The sequence below is a fragment of the Oryctolagus cuniculus genome, chromosome 12 (genome assembly GCF_964237555.1).
Source record: "Oryctolagus cuniculus chromosome 12, mOryCun1.1, whole genome shotgun sequence".
Classification (NCBI taxonomy): Eukaryota; Metazoa; Chordata; class Mammalia; order Lagomorpha; family Leporidae; genus Oryctolagus; species Oryctolagus cuniculus.
The window spans coordinates 111,799,003-111,817,707 of NC_091443.1; the positions used below are offsets into that span (position 1 = coordinate 111,799,003).

The window sequence follows — 18,705 nt, forward strand, 5'->3', positions numbered from 1 at the left end:
GAGACTGCACCCAACTCCCAGCTGATGGGTCTGCGGCCCGAGAAGGGCCGTGCCCTGGACGAAGGGCCACTCTGTGCTGAGAAACAAATGGGAAGAGCTTCAACCCCAACATGGTGAGGCTCTACTCAGAGAAAACAAAAACAAAAAACTGGCAGCTGGGTTAAAGGGTGGCTGCACAGACGGAGACCTCAGCAATGACGTGGAAATGAATCAGCCAGGGAACAGGCGTTAGGCTAGCGGCTAAGAAGCCTGAGCCCCACGTGGGAGTACCCGGATCAGCTCCTGACTCCAGTTTCCTGCTAATGCAGACTCTAGGGGGCAGTGATGGATCAAGTGATTGCCCTCCTGCCCCCGTGTGGGAGACCTGGCTTTGAGTTTCTGCTTCCTGATTCTGGCCTTGTCCCAGCCCCAGTCACTGTGGGTATCTGGAAAGTAAATCAGCAGACAGGAACTGTCTGTCTGTCTGTCTGTCCCTGCCTGTAGAAAGAAAGGCAGAAAGAAGGAATGAAGGGAGACTGCATGGATGGGAAAGAGGGAGGAAGAAAGTTCTCTCCCTGAGCTGTGTGTTTACATTTCAAAGGGTAACACGATCTAGAGCTACTTCTTCATATTACAAAGGATAATTGGCCAAGAGACCTTTCCCCTGATTACCCAGTTCTAGAATAAACATCACTCTAGGTCTGCCTTAAAAAAAATAACTAAAAATAAGCTTCCACAGGATGGAACTGATTCTCAGTGGATTACAAAGATGAAGTTCAAGGCCTTTAAACTAAGACAACAAAACCCAGACTCTCAACAATGCAATTTCCACAATGCCCAGAACACAATAAAAAATTTCCAGAAGAATATAAAGCAGTAAATGTTAACATATATTAAGGAGGAAAAAAAGTCACTGGAAATAGCACTAAGGATGATATGGTTGCTGGAATTAGTAGACAAGGACTTAAAAACAGCTATTTTATGCAAATAAAAAATGTATATAAGTCATACAGATATTTTTGATCTAATGGAGGACTCTCTTAGCTTTGCATTGGAAGTTTTAGGAAGTACCTAAAGCAAGGTCTCAGTAGTTGTCCAAGAAATAATTTTATATGTACTCAAATGTTTAAAAAATACACTAATGACATTATTTTAGAATCTCATTTATTTGAGAGGCAAAAAGAGAAAGAGAGAGAGAGAAGGACCACATCTGCTGGTTCATTCCCCAAATGCCAGCAGATCCAAACTGGCAGCTGGGAACTCAGTCTGTCTCCCAAGTGGATAGAAGGGATCTAACTACGGAAGCCATCACTGCTGCCTCCCAGGGTCTGTATTACCAGGAAGCTGGAATTAGGAGCACAGCCAGGAATCAAACCCAGCACTCAGATGTGGCAATTGGGTTTCTTAACCACTTCTTTTAAAAATATATATTTAGAGGCTGGCATTGTGGCATAGCAGATAAAGCTGCCACCTGCAGTGCTGGCATCCCATATGGGTGCCAGTTTGTGTCCTAGCTGCTCCACTTCCTATCCAGCTCTATGCTATGGCTTGGGAAAGCAATGGAAGACGGCCCAACTGCTTGGGCCCCTGCACCCACGTGGGAGACCAGGAAGAAACTCCAGGACCCTGGCTTCAGATTAGCATTAGACAGGTGTTACCTGTTTCAATGTGAATGTAAGGTGATCTTAATTTGGCTTCTTACTTTTAAGCAGATTTATGAGTATCTTAAGGGAGAGCTATGATGAATTTGACACAAACTAAAACCTCTGACAAGTAAATTAGATAATTTGTTAAGAACTAAACAAATTAGATAAGGCTGTTCAGAATTATCTGTGCATACAGAAAAGCTTCATATGTATAGCTTGGCTTTATTTATGCTCTAATTAAAACCAGTGACAGCTATGAGCCTACTGTGTCAAATGTGACGACAACTACTGTAAGTGGCACATAGCCTAACTGGACACATTTAAAACAAGCATTATCATACTCTCGGAGGTAATGTAGAAGTGGCAGGAAAAAGAATTAAGTCTCCCTGTTTTGGTTTGGAGTTTGGTCGTAAAGGATTAAGCTTAGAAGTCCTGGAGGTAGAAATACCCATTTGTAGCTCTGGCATGATCACTTGTGACCTTGTGTTTTCTAATGAAATTGACCGACGGATTCACTCAGTCATTTCAGTCTTTGGCTCCTGTCCACTTCCCTTTGGTTTAAATGCTCATACTCACTGTCTGTAAGGTTTACTGTAAACTACTTCAAAACTCTTACAGGTATTTCTGTGATACAGGGAGTGCTGCAGGACACTACTGACACACCTTTGGCTTGCTGCTGAAACAACATAGTGAAAATCAGAGAATCCCAAATCCATATTAGTCTCCATTTGTCACGCTTGTTTGTTTCTGAGCCTAAAAACACCCACCTGCTGTTTAATCATGAGTGAACGTGAGGTCCGAGGCCCTTCTCGTCAGTAATATGCACCAGAAATCCTCCTGCAGCCTGCAGAGCCTTCTCATTGACAAGATCCAAAAGGACCTCTGGTGCCTCAGTGCTTTTAAAGATGTGACTCACAGCTGTGTGCACGAGAAGCCAACGGAAACAAGGGGTGCCAACCGCCTGCTCCCAGGGCGTAGCCGAATTTAAGTCCAAGAGGCTTTCTTTTCAGAAAAACTCAAACCCACACGCAGAAGGAACACAAAGCTGTGCAGCTATAGTGGCAGCAGCAGGCCCACCTCCGGTGAGACCAAAGGCACAGACACATCTATACTTTGCTGACTGATGGTAGCCACTGAAGAAAGGCAATCTTTGCATAGAAAACAATGATAGTTTTGCAAAGAACTTCAGCGTCACCCTATGGAGTGGAGGTGGAGAACACGCAAGGTATCACGCCCCACTTCATAAAGTTATAAATAAAATCCATGACAAAATGTGTATGTATTTTTGTACCTACAGAATTCATGCTTTACAGAAAGGAAAATAAAAACAAAATAGCAAAAAAAAAAAAAAAAGCCTTTCTATTCATGAGATTGTTTTCCTGCATTCATCCCATTCAAAGGTACAGCTAAAGGAGTAAGAGACGTGAGAGAGGGCCGCATTTCCCCACTGCCGTGTACACGTGCCCCTTCTTGCTTTTTCACTGTCTCCTACCCATACCGCAGGAACTCTCACTTGCCAACAAACCACAAGCCTCGCAGAGACTGTGCTCAGCAAACACCATCTGAGGCTCATCGGGACCACGGCGAGAGGCACAAACACAGGAACAACCCCCATGGCAAGGGAGGGTTAAAGCAGAAAACTTGCCTAAGGAACAACGCCAGGTCACACCCCAGCTTCCCAAACCCCGGAAAATCCCCGGCCCTGCTGCACTCCCTGTGTTCCGGCACTCCCTGAACCCACGTGAATGAAAATTTTATTCATATTACTTCACTCTCTATGCACAATTTAGTAAACCAGAACCCATGAAACTAAGGTGTTCTGTCCACTTTAAAAATTCTAGTTTAGGGGCTGGTCCTGTGGCACAGCGAGTTAAAGCCCTGGCCTGTAAGCACTGGCATCCCATATGGGTACTGGTTCCAGTCCGGTTGTTCCATTTCCAATCCAGTTCCCTGCTAAAGTGTCTGGGAAAGCACCAGAAGAGGCCCCAAGTCTTTGGGCCCCTGCACCCATGAGGGAGACCCAGAAGAAGCTCCTGGCTCTTGGTTTCAGATCGGCCCAGCTCCGGCCATTGCAGCCACTTGGGGAGTGACCAGCAGATGGAGGTCCTCTCTCTCTCTACCTCTCTCTTCCAAATAAATGAATCTTTAAAAAAAAATTCTAGTTGAAAGCAAAAAAACTACAGCATTTATAATCATACAAAATACCATAAAGATGTATAAGGCACACGTAGAAGTTAGTTTTGTGGGGAGCAGCCCGGACTGGACTGAGTTACTGGAATTAAGACTTATTCTGTGCATCTGCTCTCCCACAATATGGCGCTGGGAGAGAAGTAAACAGCTTCCGCACAGCTGCCTCCAGTTCAGCTAATAAACTGTAGGACTTGCTCCTGATTGGAGGAGAGCAGCGTACTCGGCGTGTGGGCAGCCGAGTTGGGATTGGCGGAGGAGGACTATAAAGGAGGAGAGAGACGGCATGCACCGGGAACATCTATGGGGAACATCTAAGGGGAACATCTGAAGGAACGCCTGTGCAGCCCCCAGAAAGCCGGCCGGCGGTGTGCCGCTCCCCTGCGGAAGTGGGGAATGTGGCCAGGGGGAACTGCCCTTCCACGGAGGTGGAAGGGATAGTAGCCAACCCGGGAAGAACCAGCAGCAAACCCGGGGAGGGCCGAGCAGACGAAAGAACAGCGCAGGGTTCAGTGTTGCTCCTCCACGAAGAGGGGGAGCGACAAGTTTCTAGTGCTCATTTGTCTTCAGAAATATTCATAGGATAATCTTACAATTTCCAAATTCTTTGTGAACAGCAGCAAAGTTAGCTCCTTTAAATCCTAAGGAAACATCCAAGGTCTTCAGTGGTACCTTCTTTTTTATTTTTTCTAAATTTTATTTAGGTTACACAGTTTCATGTATTTCACATATACACGTTCAGGAACACAGTGCTGTTCAGTGGTACTCTCACTTGACAGAAGTACAGAGCGTCAGAGGTGGGTGTGTGGTATAGGGGTCAAGCTGCAGCCTGGGACACCCACGTCCCACACTGGACTGCCAGTCTGAGTCCTGGCTCCTCCACTTCCCGCTCGCTGCCTGGGATTCTGGTTTTGGTGTGGCCCAGCCTCACCTGCCGTGGGCATTTGAAGAGAGAATCAGTGAATAGAATATCTTTTCTGTCTTTCCCTCTGTCTCTATCTCTCTTCCATTCAAACAGAGTAAGTAAATAGAATTTTTTTCAAAAGTATACAGTGTTAATATCTGATTAATATCTGTTAATATCTGAAAGCATCAAAGATGCATGAAACAGATATAAAAAGTCATTTAACTATAACACAAAAATACAACAGCAAACTCTTTATTAATTTAATGTAGAAAAAATAAAACTTTATATTAGAGTGCAAAGTGTTAGAACCAGCGCACAGTCATCTAGCAAACTGTCCTAAAAACAATGAAGAAAATCAGGTAGGCTCATTCTAAACATTTTTTTATTCCATAAGATTTTAGATAATTTCTACTCGATCTCTAAAAGTAAAAATATCTCTGTAGTAAAGTTATGTTAAAATACAATGTACAGGATAGGCCTAGCAGTTAACACACCTGTTAAGATGCCTACATTCCACACAGAGCTGGTTCTACTCCCAGCTCCGCTCCTGATTCTAGCTTCCTGTTAACACGCACCCTGGAGGCAGCAGGTGGTGGTTCAAGGAATTGGATCTGTCACCCTGTCAGAGACCTGACTTGAGGTCCCAGCTTGAGGCTTGAGCCTGGCCCAGGCCCAGCTACTGCCAGCAATTACAGAGGGAACCAGCAGAGGGAACACCCTCTGTCTCTCTGTCCTTTGTCTTTCTGTTTGCCTCATGCTCATATAAATACACAAAATAAGAAGATAAAATGAAAATAAGAAGATATCGGAGCAGGTGTTGTGGCACAGGAGTTACGCTGCCACTTGGGACACCTGCATCCCAGAGCAGAGTGCTGGGGCTCGAGTCCTGCCTCTGCTTCTGATCCGGCTCCCACTGAACGCCCCCTGGGAGGCAGCAGGTAACAGACCAAGTACTTTGGTGCCTGCCACTCAAACAGGATGCTCAGATGGAGCTCTGGGCTCCTGGCTTCTGCCTAGCTGTTGCAGGCATTCGGGGGAGTGCACTAACTAGCAGGTGGAAGATCTTCATCTGTTTCTCTGCCTTTCAAATAAATTAAAAATAAATTTAAAGATTTAAAAAGAAGATATACAATGGAAGCTTATGTAAAACATTTTCAGAATAGTTCTATGTTTTAAATAAAATAAATGTTGATCCAATGATTGCTCCAATCCTACACCTGAAAAAATAAACTTAATTTACTTAAAATTCTATTTTTCTGAAGTGGAAGAATAAATCTGCATTAGCTGTGGATATACTTTTCACTTTTTTCTGCCTAAAAGAACTCAAAAGTGGCAGCAAAGACTTAGGATCAGAGCTCCTTAGCATGCTCAGGAGTTTTGACTCAGAGCGAGGGAGTAAACAGCAGCGGACGGGGAAGAACCCACCCTACCTGTAGTTTGTCCTTGCTGGTCCTCTTTAGATGATGCCCATCACACGAGGAAAACGCAAGCAAGTGTTTTTCTGGACATGAACTGCATGCCATGTGGCAGGCAGCCCCTCAGCCCCCTCAAGAGGAGGAAGCAGGAGACAGGGATGATGGTGGCACTTTCAGAGCAAGTATGCAGCTGCTCCTCACATTAAGACGCAAGGCAGCCAGAAAGACCGCGGACGGGGGATTTCCTGCTGCATTCAGTCAGTAAGAGGATCCACTATCGTCGGTGCCTGTTAACCGAAGCCACAAGGAGCAGTGAAAGCATCCTTTCACTGGACAGGAGAGGGGAGGAAAAGGAATTTCCCTCAAGGCAAAGGGACACAAGGGCAGCACCAGTCCTGGGAGGTACAGCGTGAGCCTGCATCTTCACAGGGACTCTTTACGTGACAACCTCAGCTCCGAACAAATACCAACACGTTTGGAAGGTCGGCGAAACGAGTTCTTCTTTAAAGGAGACAGCTGAGGCTCTCCATCCTCCTAATGGCTGTAAGCTGCTTTTCCGGGTACTGAATTCACACAAGGGGACTGAGAAAGACGCATGCAAGGCAAATGACCGCTTGCTGAGGGCAAGATGAGGAACCATTTTCAGGGGCATCTAGAAACCAGCCTGGAGGGTGGCCTGGTCCTGGAGAAGGGGCCAGGGGGGAGTCACAGCCGAAGCCCGTGCATCACAGGCCTGCAGCCACAGCACCATCACTCACAGGACATCAGATCCTGGCAACAGCACTGCTCCCTGACAGAGAGAAAGCCGAGGTCACGCAGCGCTGTCTCACCAGGGGAAGACGGAAGGAGGTGTGAGAGTCCACTCAGGCACCGAGGAGGATTGTATCCCCGCCCCTGTGTGAGAGTTCCAGTCCTGGGCCTTATAAAAAAGCAACATTGCTTTCATCAGCTTTAGTATTGCTTTCAAATGCTACACACACTGCAGCGCCTCGCTGCCTGTCCCCTGGGGTAGAACACACACACCACTCCACCTGGATGCGCCTCGCTGGAGAACGGCAAGGCTTAGTTTCTACAGACTTTTCTCATACCCACAAGTCCCGGCAAGACCCTATTGACAAGTTAGTAGACTGACCTAGAAGCCTGAAACAACTGGCAATAACTTGGCTGCTATGACTTTAAACCTGGCTGGTCCAGGTGTTAAATATAATCCAGGCTGGCACCGCGGCTCACTTGGCTAATCCTCCACCTGCGGCACCGGCACACTGGGTTCTAGGCCTGGTTGGGGTGCCGGATTCTGTCCCAGTTGCTCCTCTTCCAGGCCAGCTCTCTGCTGTGGCCCGGGAGTGCAGTGGAGGATGGCCCAGGTGCTTGGGCCCGGCACCCCATGGGAGACCAGGAGAAGCACCTGGCTCCTGGCTTCGGATTGGCGAAGTGCGCTGGCTGAAGCGGCCATTTGGGAGGTGAACCAACAGAAGGAAGACCTTTCTCTCTCTCTCTCTCTCTCACTCTCTCACTGTCTAACTCTGCCTGTCAAAAAAAAAAAAAAAATCCAAATCACCTAGGACGGCCATGAAAGAGGACCCATTACAACAAGATTGTAGACCATCTTACTGTTTGAGGGATTCAATTCTTCTTATGTAAGTTTTAATATACTAGAAATTTTTTTTTTTTTTTGACAGGCAGAGTTAGACAGTGAGAGAGAGAGAGACAGAGAAAGGTCTTCCTTTTTTCCGTTGGTTCACCCCTGAAATGGCCGCTACAGCCAGCGCCGCGCCGATCCGAAGCCAGGAGCCAGGTGCTTCTCCTGGTCTCCCATGGGGTGCAGGGCCCAAGCACTTGGGCCATCCTCCACTGCACTCCCGGGCCACAGCAGAGAGCTGGCCTGGAAGAGGGGCAACCGGGACAGAATCCGGCACCCCAACGGGTTAGGTGTGATTCACCCTGGTGTGCCGGCGCCGCAGGCGGAGGATTAACCTAGTGAGCCGCGGCGCCGGCCACACTAGAAATGTTCTGTCGAGAGCATGTGCATTCTAGATGCGGGAGACAGGGTGAGCAGGCAGGCATACAGGCCAGCTTTATCAGGTTCACAGTCTGGCAGGAGGATGATGGAAGCGAGAGGGTAACAAGCTGGGAGTCCTTCAACAACAGTGAACGCACAGGGAGTCAGGAAAGCACGCTGCGAGACTCACAGTCCTTGCAAACTTTCCCAACGCAGGGAAAGAACACATTTCCACTGGAACCTCACTCCCACAGATTCACAGTAAACCATATGCAAACGCAAGCGCAGACATGTACAGTCACAAAGGAGAGCTGTCATGCAACAATATTTGCTTGTGCAAAGTGTGGCAAAATTCAGCGTGTTCTTTTTTTAAATTTTCCCATCTTGAACCACTAAGCTGATTGTGGGAGCTCCATAAAAGCTCCTGTGACCCCAAGTTTGAAGAATGTAGTACAGTGATCCCTTTATGTGGTACTGCAATGGATGAAACACCCATTGTTAGCTACAGGTCATAAACTACCTCCTCAGGGTAGCACATATTCATTCCTGACAAGCATGATGAAACACTGCTCCCTGTAAAGGGTACAGAAAACGTGAATAAAACAGAAATCTCTAAAAGAACAAATATTCTCAGTGGGGCAATCCAACTCAGTGGTACCCAAATCTAGCGTGAAGTTGCACATCACAACCCTCTGAGAAGCTGTAGTGAAATACAGACCCCTGGCCCCACTCAACCTACTGGAGCAGATTATCCAGCAGCGAGCCAGGGCCTGTGTGCACTGAAGGTTTTCCTGGACATTTTACACGTGCCCTATCTGAGGGAATCACTCAAAGGGAGGGCAGTTACAAGAGGGGCTGCCTGTGCGCATGTTCTTTTTCTTTTTCTTTTTCTTTTTAAAGATTTTTTTTTTATTTATTTGAAAGAGTTACAGAGAGAGGTAGAGACAGAAAGAGAGGCCTTCCATCCACTGGTTCACTCCCCAGATGGCCACAACGGCAGGAGCTGCGCCAATCCAAAGGCAGGAGCCAGGAGCTTCTTCTGGGTCTCCCATGTGGGCGCAGGGGCCCAAAGACTTGGGCCATCTTCCACTGCTTTCCTAGGCCATTGCAGAGAGCTGGGTCAGAAGAGGAGCAGCCGGGACTAGTACCGGCGCCCATATGGGATGCCGGCGCTGCAGGCTAGGGCGTTAACCCACGTGGCACAGCGCTAGCCCCTGTGCGCATGTTCTTACCACTCTCCATCCTCTCAAAATCTCTGTGAAGTGACTGGAAATAAAAGTGTGACAATATTCTCAGCAGCACCAGAACCCCAGGAAGAGTCCCCCGGTAAACCTGACACTGAGGGGTTCTGGAATTTCTGGAAGATATAGAGGGACTCAGTAAACCCATGAGCCGCTCGGGCACCAGTAATGGACAGGACTCGTCCCCTGGGAGCGCGTGCGCCAGACGGGCCTGGGAGGAGTCCCTGAGAGACTCCTGAGAGCCAGCAAGGGTGCGGGCCGCGGTGGGCGGGCTGTCCAGGCAGGCACTGAAGGGTCTGCTAACAACTGGCTACCTCTCATTCTCCGAGTGAGAATGGAAAGAGAAGAGGGGCAGTGCTCGAGGGAAGTTCTGGCTGTCGGGATGGACAAGATGAGCCAGTCCCAGAAGGCAGGTTTCCCCGTGTGCACATCCCACAGCAGCAAAGTCCATGCCTGCAGCTACCCTTCCTGCAGACAGAGAGCCTGTGCTCAAAATTTGCCCTCATGGCAGCATTTATACTTACGTCAAGGCAACACCTCTACCAAGACCTTCATTAATATGAATGGCCAGCCAGAAAATCACAGATATAAAGAAAGAACAAGCAGTTTTGTTGGCTTGAAGAACAAACAACATGGGGCTGGCACTATGGCACAGTGGGTTAACGCCCTGGCCTGAAGCGCCGGCATCCCACATGGGCACCGGTTTGAGACCCGGCTGATCCTCTTCCAATCCAGCTCTGCTTGGCCTGGGACAGCAGTAGAATATGGCCCAAGGCCTTGGGCCCCTGCACCCACATGGGAGACCCGGAAGAAGCTCCTGGCTCCTGGCTTCAGATTGGCGCATCTCCAGCGGTTGCAGCCAATTGGGGAGTGAACCATTGGATGGAAGACTTCTCTCTCTCTCTCTCTCTCTCTCTCTCTCTCTCTCTCTGCCTCTCCTCTCTCTGTGGAACTCTGACTTTCAAATAAATAAATAAATCTTTTTTAAAAAAACAAACAATAGGTACTAATTCCAAGCATAAAAGTAAATTCTAGAACCCAAAAATAAAACAAAAAGAAAAAAAGGCAAAATCGGGCTACATGGAAATGAAAACTGTGAGGCCAAGGAAAACAAAACAGAGCACCGAGCCACACAGCAGCGTAAAGGAAGGTCGGCATAAAGGCATGGCGCCTCAGGATGAATCACACCTAACTGCCCTACTCGAGCCAATCAGCCTCCTTCTCCCAGGTGCTCCTCATGAAGTGTGCTTGGCAGGACCCTCCGCACTCTACAGGCCAGGGGAGGGCCCAGGGCAGTGTGGGATGGGCACGGGCAGGGCCAGGCTCTCCCTGCAGGTGAGTGGACCTCAGGGGTTGGGCCCAGTGAGTCTACCCTGACGTCCCCTTCCTCGCCCGACTCCACATCAAACTTTGCCCACGTTGGTTCCCCACCCAGGATGTTGCAAGGACCCTCCAGTCTGCTACAGCCTGGTCTCTACTTGGAGCTCAGCCCGAGTTCCCTTCCTTTGGGAACGCTTCCGTGACTCCTCCCCCAGGCTGCCTCACATCCCCACTGTGCTCTCCTAACATCCTGCACATCACTGTGAGTGATTATTTTGTTAAAGACTTACTTATTTATATGATAGGCAGAGTTAAAGAGAGGGAGAAGTAGAGACAGAGGGAATCTCCCACCCACTGGTTCACTTCACAAATGGCCGCAATGACTGGGGCTGGGCCAAGCTGAAGCCAGCAGCCAGGAGCTTCTGGGTCTCTCACATGGGTGCAGGAGCCCAAGGACTCAGGCTGTCACCCAAGGCTTTCCCAGGTGCATTAGCAGGGAGCTGGATTGAAAGTGGAGCATCTGGGACTCGAACCGGTGTCCATATGGGCTGTGGCTTTACCCGCTGAGCCACAGTGCTGGCCCCCACCGCGAGTCATTTTAATGCACCGTATCGTTATTACCTCTTTGTGTCCCTATCTTCCTCATGACATTGTGAATGCGCTGAGGGATGGCCAACCAGGAGCACTGGTTCTACTGAAGTACACAGACAGGGAGTGGCTGTTCAGTTTCTAAATCATCCTGCACGCCTACTAAATGCACTGTCCTAGTATCTGTAGGAAGCATACAAAAAGGGTGGTCTACCATGTGTCTACATGTGCACCATTCCATCTCCTGCCGGAGCTCCACAAATTCCACAGGATGTGGAATTCTCAACTTCTTGGATCTCTCTCAATGTCTACCATATGCCTAATAGTTGATGCAAATAGATCTAAGAATCCAACAGCTTGTTCAAAACCTCCTACAACAAAACACTCAATATTTCTGTTCCCCTCAGAATGTCTGTGGAGTCACACACTCTCACTTGCTGACTCTATCTGAGGTTCCGCAGAGGGACCAACTTCAGGCTTTCCATGGCTGATTCTGCTCTTCTTGATGGATCTCACCCCCAGGCCACTGAGCTTGGCAAATCTATTATGGCAGGACGCAGCAAGGGCCTAAAATACACTACAGTTCTAGCCGCAGGCCACCTGATAACCTGGCAAGCTGGGATATTTGTGCCATGAGTAAAGTTCACAGAAATGGGAGGAGGCATCTGGCACAGCCGTTAGGACAGCTGGACCCCATGTCAAGTGCCAGGTTCAAATTCTGGCTCTTCTTCCATTCCAGCTTCCTGCCGAGGGCCTCCATGAGGCAGTAGTTGATGACTCAAGTACTGTGTCCCTGCCACTACGCAGGAGGTCAGTTGGGGTTCAGAGAACCAGGCTTTGGCCTGCCCCGACCCCATCAGTTGTAGGCATTTGGGAGTGAACCAGAGGATGGAAGACATCTCTCTGTCTCTCTGACCTCCCCTTAGACTCAATATATTCACTGTAGCACTTCTGGGACTGCATGATTCAACAAGAACAGAACAAAAAAACTTCTGTGCCTCAAAAGCAGACCAGCTAGAAACAGCTAGAATATACGGGGCTGGGCCTATGCAGAAACAGACAGTGTGATCAATAAGAGAATCAATGTCTGGAAACTGCTGACTCACTTTTTTTCTCAGTGCCTTTATAAATCATGCCTTTAAAAGAAGATTATAAATAAAATAATTCCATTAATCATTATACAAATCCTTTTATTTCGCTGAATGGGCAAAACTCTTCCAGACTGGAAAGAAAATTTCCCAAGCACAAGCAACCAAACTCATTTCCCCACAGAGCCGGGAGTTTAGAAGCTCAGGTATCCTGGGCACCTGGGAACATCACAACCCCTAGACACGTACATTTACGTGTCTCTTTAAATTGTTCCCCATAAACAAGACAAGAAGCAAGGGAAGAGATCCTCCACAAGCTGAGGGAGTCTCAGGGTTTGCAGCAGCTGAAGCAGCTGCACGTGTTGTGAGAGACTGTCTTCTCTCAGGAGTCGCAACTGCCTGCAGCGCCAGCATCCCTAATGGGCACTGCTTTGAGTCCTGGCTGCTCCACTTCCAGTCCCGCTCCCTCTGCTAATGCATCTGGGAAAGCAGTAGCAGATGCCCAAGTGCTTGGGCCCCTGCACCCACGTGGGAGATCCAGAACAATCTCCTGGCTCCTGACTTTGGATCGGCCCAACTCTGGTGGTTGTGGCCATTCGGGGAGTGAACCAGTGGGTAGAAGCTCTCTCTCTCTAACACTCTCTCTCTCTCTCTCTCTCTCTCTCTGCAACTCTACCTTTCAAATAAAATAAATCTTTTAGAGAGAGAGAGAGAGAGTTGCAAGTGGCCCTGAGGGAGCAACGGCCTGCAGAAAGCTGGGTGCCCCTTCCACTGCCACAGAGAAGAGGCCTCCCCAACGAGGCAGACAGAAGCAAGAGCGCCACATTCAGTGGAGACCGAGACCGGAGACAGGAAACGTCTATCTGAAATCTCCAACATTATCCTCAGAAGAAGAACAAAAATAAAGATTAAAGATACTTTCTTTGAAGTACTGCCTCTATACAAAGCTCCCCACTTTGGATAAACTTGAGAAAAACACTATCTCTTAGAGACACAGTACAGGAGGAAGGGGTTAACACGTCAGTCTGATGGAGGAGGAAAGCGATGCAAACAGAAAATCCGCTAAGAACAAGGTGGTTTGTAATAATCAGAGGCACCGACCTGGTGTTCAGGAAAAGATATGCTCTAAATCCCTTTACACTTAACTTGTATCCTCTTATAAAAGCAGAATCAAAGACAAGCCTGAAGTCAAAGCAAACAAGTGAGGAGGCACAAGGCCCAGTCCAGACCGACGGCCGGAAGGAGAAGGGACAGTGTCCTTCAGCGTGAGTCACACTGCCGTCTCACCCAGAGCTAAGACCTCCTGCGCTCCCAGAGACGGCACTGCAGCACCAGGCTGGCGTACCTTGAACCCGTGGAAAGCAAGATTCAGTCTGCATCCCCTAACCCACCATCTCTCAGCAGCATGATCTAAGTAGGGTACAAGTGAGAAGGCAGCTACAGCCTGATCAGCAGGCAGCTCAGTGACAGACGCAGGCTGCTTTATCAAAACCGCTTAGTAGCCACGCAAATTCCAGACGAGTATTTATCAAAGAAATCTTAACTGAACTCACTAGTGGCAGTCAATGTCAAACAAAGGACAGCAAAATGCATGCTGCAACCTCCATGAGCACGTCTGACAAAAGAGACACCCTGCAGTGCAGTCAGATAGAAGCACAAGCAGCACTCACCTCATCATTCTGGCACTAGAGGCAACAATTTTCTACAAAGAACTTTGTCAGAGGACTGTCCTGTCGTTTTCCAATTGAAAATCTTCCAGGTCAGTAAAACTCTCCCCGGTATGCACCACCTCAGCTGAGAGCCGAGCAACCTTATTAATAAACGACAAGCGGGGACTTTGCACTCACCTGGATATATTGTTGAAGCTGAGGAACAGACGCTGGAGGCTGGGCAAATTATCCACATCTCTCTAGAAGGAAACAGAAAGCGGAATTCATCAGTGGAGGGGGAAAGCTGTTCGGAACGTCCTCGGGCTCGGCTGGTGAAGCCCGGTCACTTCTGTTTACTGCAACCTTGCCACACCACTGACTGCCGCCGGACGCCCAGCCCGGCGTTTCTCCACTGCAGACTGAACGGGAGGCTCCGCACAGCCGCAGCGCGAGCCGCACGCACGCACGCCCGGCAGGCGAGCAGGGAGGGAACAGAGACACGGTGCTGCTGCTCGCGGCATGCTCTCAGGAAGGGTGCCAGACGCCACTTCAGCGCTGCAGCCGGCACCACAGTTCCACCCACACTTGTTAAAAACCCCTTTCCAGGGGACACCACTCAAAACCTCCATGGTTTTCACATAATTAGCCTCCCAAATAAGAGAATTTCACAGCTATTTACCTCATTACTCTCAAACGCCGAGAAGTACACCACCAAGTAACAAATAAACCGATTCACTGGCAATGTCCCCCATAAACCTAAACACAGGCACTTCACGGAGGGCACGTAAGGACGATCTCCAAACTTAAACCAAACCCCTGTTACAGCTACACACGGCACCCCAAAGCACGCCGCTGCACTTAACCAGCAACCCTTAGCAAATTCAGAAATGTTTACACCAAAATGACTTAAAACATAACTGCAAAACATTGAGGGAGATGGCCTGGGGGCTGGGAGGCCCACGGCATCCTACAGACTGAGACAGGACAAGATTCTAGTCGCCCCAACTTGCAGTGTTCTGCTCTCAAAAGCCTTGAACACACACCACCTCTCTTAACATGCTTCTCATTGTTAGAGCATTTGTAACAACTCTCAGGGTGTGTGTGTTTTACACACTGCGGTGACCGACCTGCAAATCCCAGGAAAAGTTGTTCGACTGTTTCCACAGGTCATCCACTTCCTTTCTCTTTTTCTCTCCCCCAGACCGTTTCTGAACTACCATTTCCAACCTGCATCTTTAGGTGTCAGCAAACTTCTTGAACCATCTCTGCCAGCTGCTTCTCTCTGATGTCTGGAGAAACGAAGGGCTGGACCAGCGGCAGGGCTCGCTGTGCTCCAAGGCCCTGTTTTCCAAAATAAATGGCAGCTTTCTTCCCACGGAGCCTCTGGGAACCCGAGGTCCTGGGCACCTCTGCTCCCAAAATCTTCCTGAACTCTCCCTAGGAGATGACTGGGCGCAAGAACTGCTGCCCACAACCAACGGGGGAGACTCACAGGGAGCACCCTAGATCGCCTTTAAATCAAGTCATCTTCTAAAAACAATCCATCTGTGTCTTTAAATTCCAGCATACTACCTTCAGAGACTGTGGACACCTTTCAAGACATGGCTTTTGGTAATTAAAACATAAAGTCAAATAACGTCAGACTTATCATTTGTGAGAAATGTATCATAAAGTTTGATAAAATTATAATGCTTTGCATTGATCTACATTTAGGAAACAAAATGTTAGTGTAGGTCTTTATCATATTTTCAAAATCATTAACTGTCATTGCCTGATAGTTATAAAGAATATATAATAGGGGCCGGTGCTGTGGCGCAGCGGGTAAAGCTGCCAGCGGCAGTGCCAGCATCCCATATGGGCACCAGTTCAAGTCCCAGCTGCTCCACTTCTAATCCAACTCTCTGCTATGGCCTGGGAAAGCAGTGGAGGATGGCTCAAGTCCTTGGAAACCCGGAAGAAGATTCTGGCTCCTGGCTTCAGATTGGCTCAGATCTGGCCTTTGTAGCCATTTGGGAATGAATTAATGGATGGAAGTTCTCTCTCTCTCTCTCTCAGCCTCTCCTTCTCTCTCTGTGTTACTCTTTCAAATAAATAAATCTAAGTATATATAATATATAATAAATTATAAAACTAAAACCCTGAATTAACTACATATATCCCTGGAGCCACTTTTTTTTTTTTTTTTTTTTTTGACAGGCAGAGTTAGACAGTGAGAGAGAGAGAGAGAGAGACAGAGACAGAGAGAAAGGTCTTCCTTTTGCCGTTGGTTCACCCCCCAAGTGGCCGCTACTGCGCCAATCCGAAGCCAGGAGCCAGGTGCTTCTCCTGGTCTCCCATGCGGGTGTAGGGCCCAAGGACCTGGGCCATCCTCCACTGCACTCCCAGGCCACAGCAGAGAGCTGGCCTGGAAGAGGAGCAACCGGGACAGAATCTGGCGCCCTGACCGGGACTAGAACCCGGGGTGCCGTTGCTGCAGGTGGAGGATTAGCCTATTGAGCCATGGTGCTGGCCGAGCCACTTTCTTAGATAGTCTTACCAGAACTTTGAAAGCAAAATAATTACCCATAATCATTTTTGTTGTCCCACAATAATTTTTCTAGCAATTCTGAGATATGCTCTCATAATGAAATCCTAGCATTACAACAGACAAAAAGAAAATATCATATTAATTATCTATGAATGAATTATTCACACAAAAAAAAAAACTTGTGAAAAACTACTAGAAGATGGCTCCTCTAATGGACAGGGTAAACCAAGGATAGAAAATACCTAAAATCTAGGCTATGGTATTCTCCATCCAAGAGTGGCAAAGAGAAACCAAAGAGAAAAGGGGTTTGGCATGCGTTAAAAGCAGCAAAGAGAGACCCAGAAGCAGGGATGTCCCACTACTTGGTTTCTGGCCACCCACTTGTGGGAGACCCTGAAGGAGTTCCAAGCTCTTGGCTTGGGTCTGGCCCAACCTTGGCGCTTGCGGCCATTTGGGGGAATGAACCTGAGGATGGAAGATCTCTTTCGTCTCTGTCTCCCTCTCTCTCTCTCTCTCACTTGGCCTGTCAAACATATAAATAAATCTTCTAAAAAAGCAAGGGCAAGAGCAAGAAACCCAAGAATGGCTTAGGGAAAGCAGGCCAATGAGCGGCCAGACACAGAGGACAGAGAGCTCTCAGGAGGGACGTCAAACTATCTGATGTCTCTGCTCGCTGTACCTGTCCTGCTGTGGAGTGTGGGCATTAGTAAACAATAGTTAGAGAACCCATAATTAATAGGGAACATTAGATTACTACCATTCCCATTGGAAAACCTCACCTTGCTGTGTGCACCAACCTGAATCTGTTACACCATGCATTCATTCATTTTAATCAAGCCTGTGCATTAGAAGATCTGCCCTAAGCCAAAACCACCAAAAACCACAAAAATTAACAGCCTGCCTCTGCCCTTGAGACCACACCCAGGACGCTGTGGTGTGCCTGCCACCTGCCAGCTCAGCCTTCTGAGAGGCCCTTGGGTGGCATTCTGGAGCAGCAAGCATTCTCCAATCTAGTATGACACAATAATTTCTGGAATCACTGGGAAAGGAGACATGGAATCAGGCATAATGAAAGGAAGCCAAATCCTCAAGTCTTGGAGGAAAAGGCAATCCATTCACTTCACCACCTAGCATTAAACACTCCTAACACTTCTTTACTCCTTCTCAGGGTAGGGACACCGCTACCAAGCAGCCAGAATGTTAGCATCTAGGATGGGGCGCAGAAGGAACCGAGTCTCTGCATGGAGGGCAGTCACAGCTCGTCTGGCAGGCGTCTGCTGCCTGACTCCAGCACTGCACTTAACAAAGCATAAAGCTGAAGATCACACAGAATAGTTCTGAACATTTACAACCATAGGCTTCGAAAATACAAACCTTCAAAAATAGACAAAATGTACTACAACACTTTTGAGATTATAATTCTCTGTCTTTCAGAAGAACAACGAGTTGCCATCTGAGAAGCACGCTTATTCTACTGTGTGGACACTGTCTCCTGTCCCTCTGAACTTCAGCACAGAACTAAATGATTCAGCAATCTGACCGTGCGTGCAGCATCTAGTGCGAGAGCTATTTTTAGAGCAGCTTCCTGCAGAGGAAGAAGGAAGAAGGGAAGAGAAGAGCAAGGAGGCTTGGCAGGCACTAAGTAGGACAAAGATGGCTGTATATTACAATCACAGCTGCTTGCACTACGTGGCCCAGTCTGTCATCCAAAACATCAGAGTAAGAAAATATAGGGGAAATGCACTTTGAGAATCGGGAACATTATTAACACAGCACTAAAGAAGTTTGAAAACAAAAAAGTGCTCCTTTTTAATAAGAGCGTCTACTGAATTAATTCCAAAATAACTGCCTGCCACAGCCATCACTTCAGGAGACAGACACGGAGCACAGGAAGGAGAGATGGGAGGAAGCCCCCTGGGAACAACCAGCCACACGGTAAACGGCGTGGGGTCGGCCCTGTGTGCTCACCGCCCGGTCCACGGAGACAGCAGTCGTCCACCGCAGCCCACCCTGCCCTGCTCATCTGATTTTCTTCCACTTCGCTATCACAATCACCACGAACATTTACAGGGAAACTAAAAGACAAGCATGCAGGCACTGGCCAAGGGCAGGCCCAGTCCTCGTGATCTGGGAGAGTCAGATTTAACAGCTACAAGGAA

The 18,705-nt window shown here is 48.2% G+C and overlaps 1 protein-coding gene across 9 annotated transcripts in view; it reads right to left on the reverse strand.

The window, feature by feature from the left end:
* Positions 1–18,705, reverse strand: part of LRRC49 (leucine rich repeat containing 49) — a 177,359-nt gene that overhangs the window by 107,069 nt on the left and 51,585 nt on the right. For 7 of the 9 annotated variants that reach the window (XM_051835678.2, XM_017338044.3, XM_017338043.3 and 4 more), the window contains one exon: positions 14,218–14,279. Coding sequence is in view for 4 of the 9 variants with exons in the window: in XM_017338044.3 (XP_017193533.2) it covers positions 14,218–14,279 (62 nt within the window). In the remaining 5 variants the exon portion in view is untranslated. Of the gene's footprint in view, positions 1–2,392; positions 2,790–14,217; positions 14,280–17,325; positions 17,512–18,705 lie in introns of those variants that run through there. The other 2 variants (XM_051835681.2, XM_051835682.2) reach the window with 2 other exon arrangements.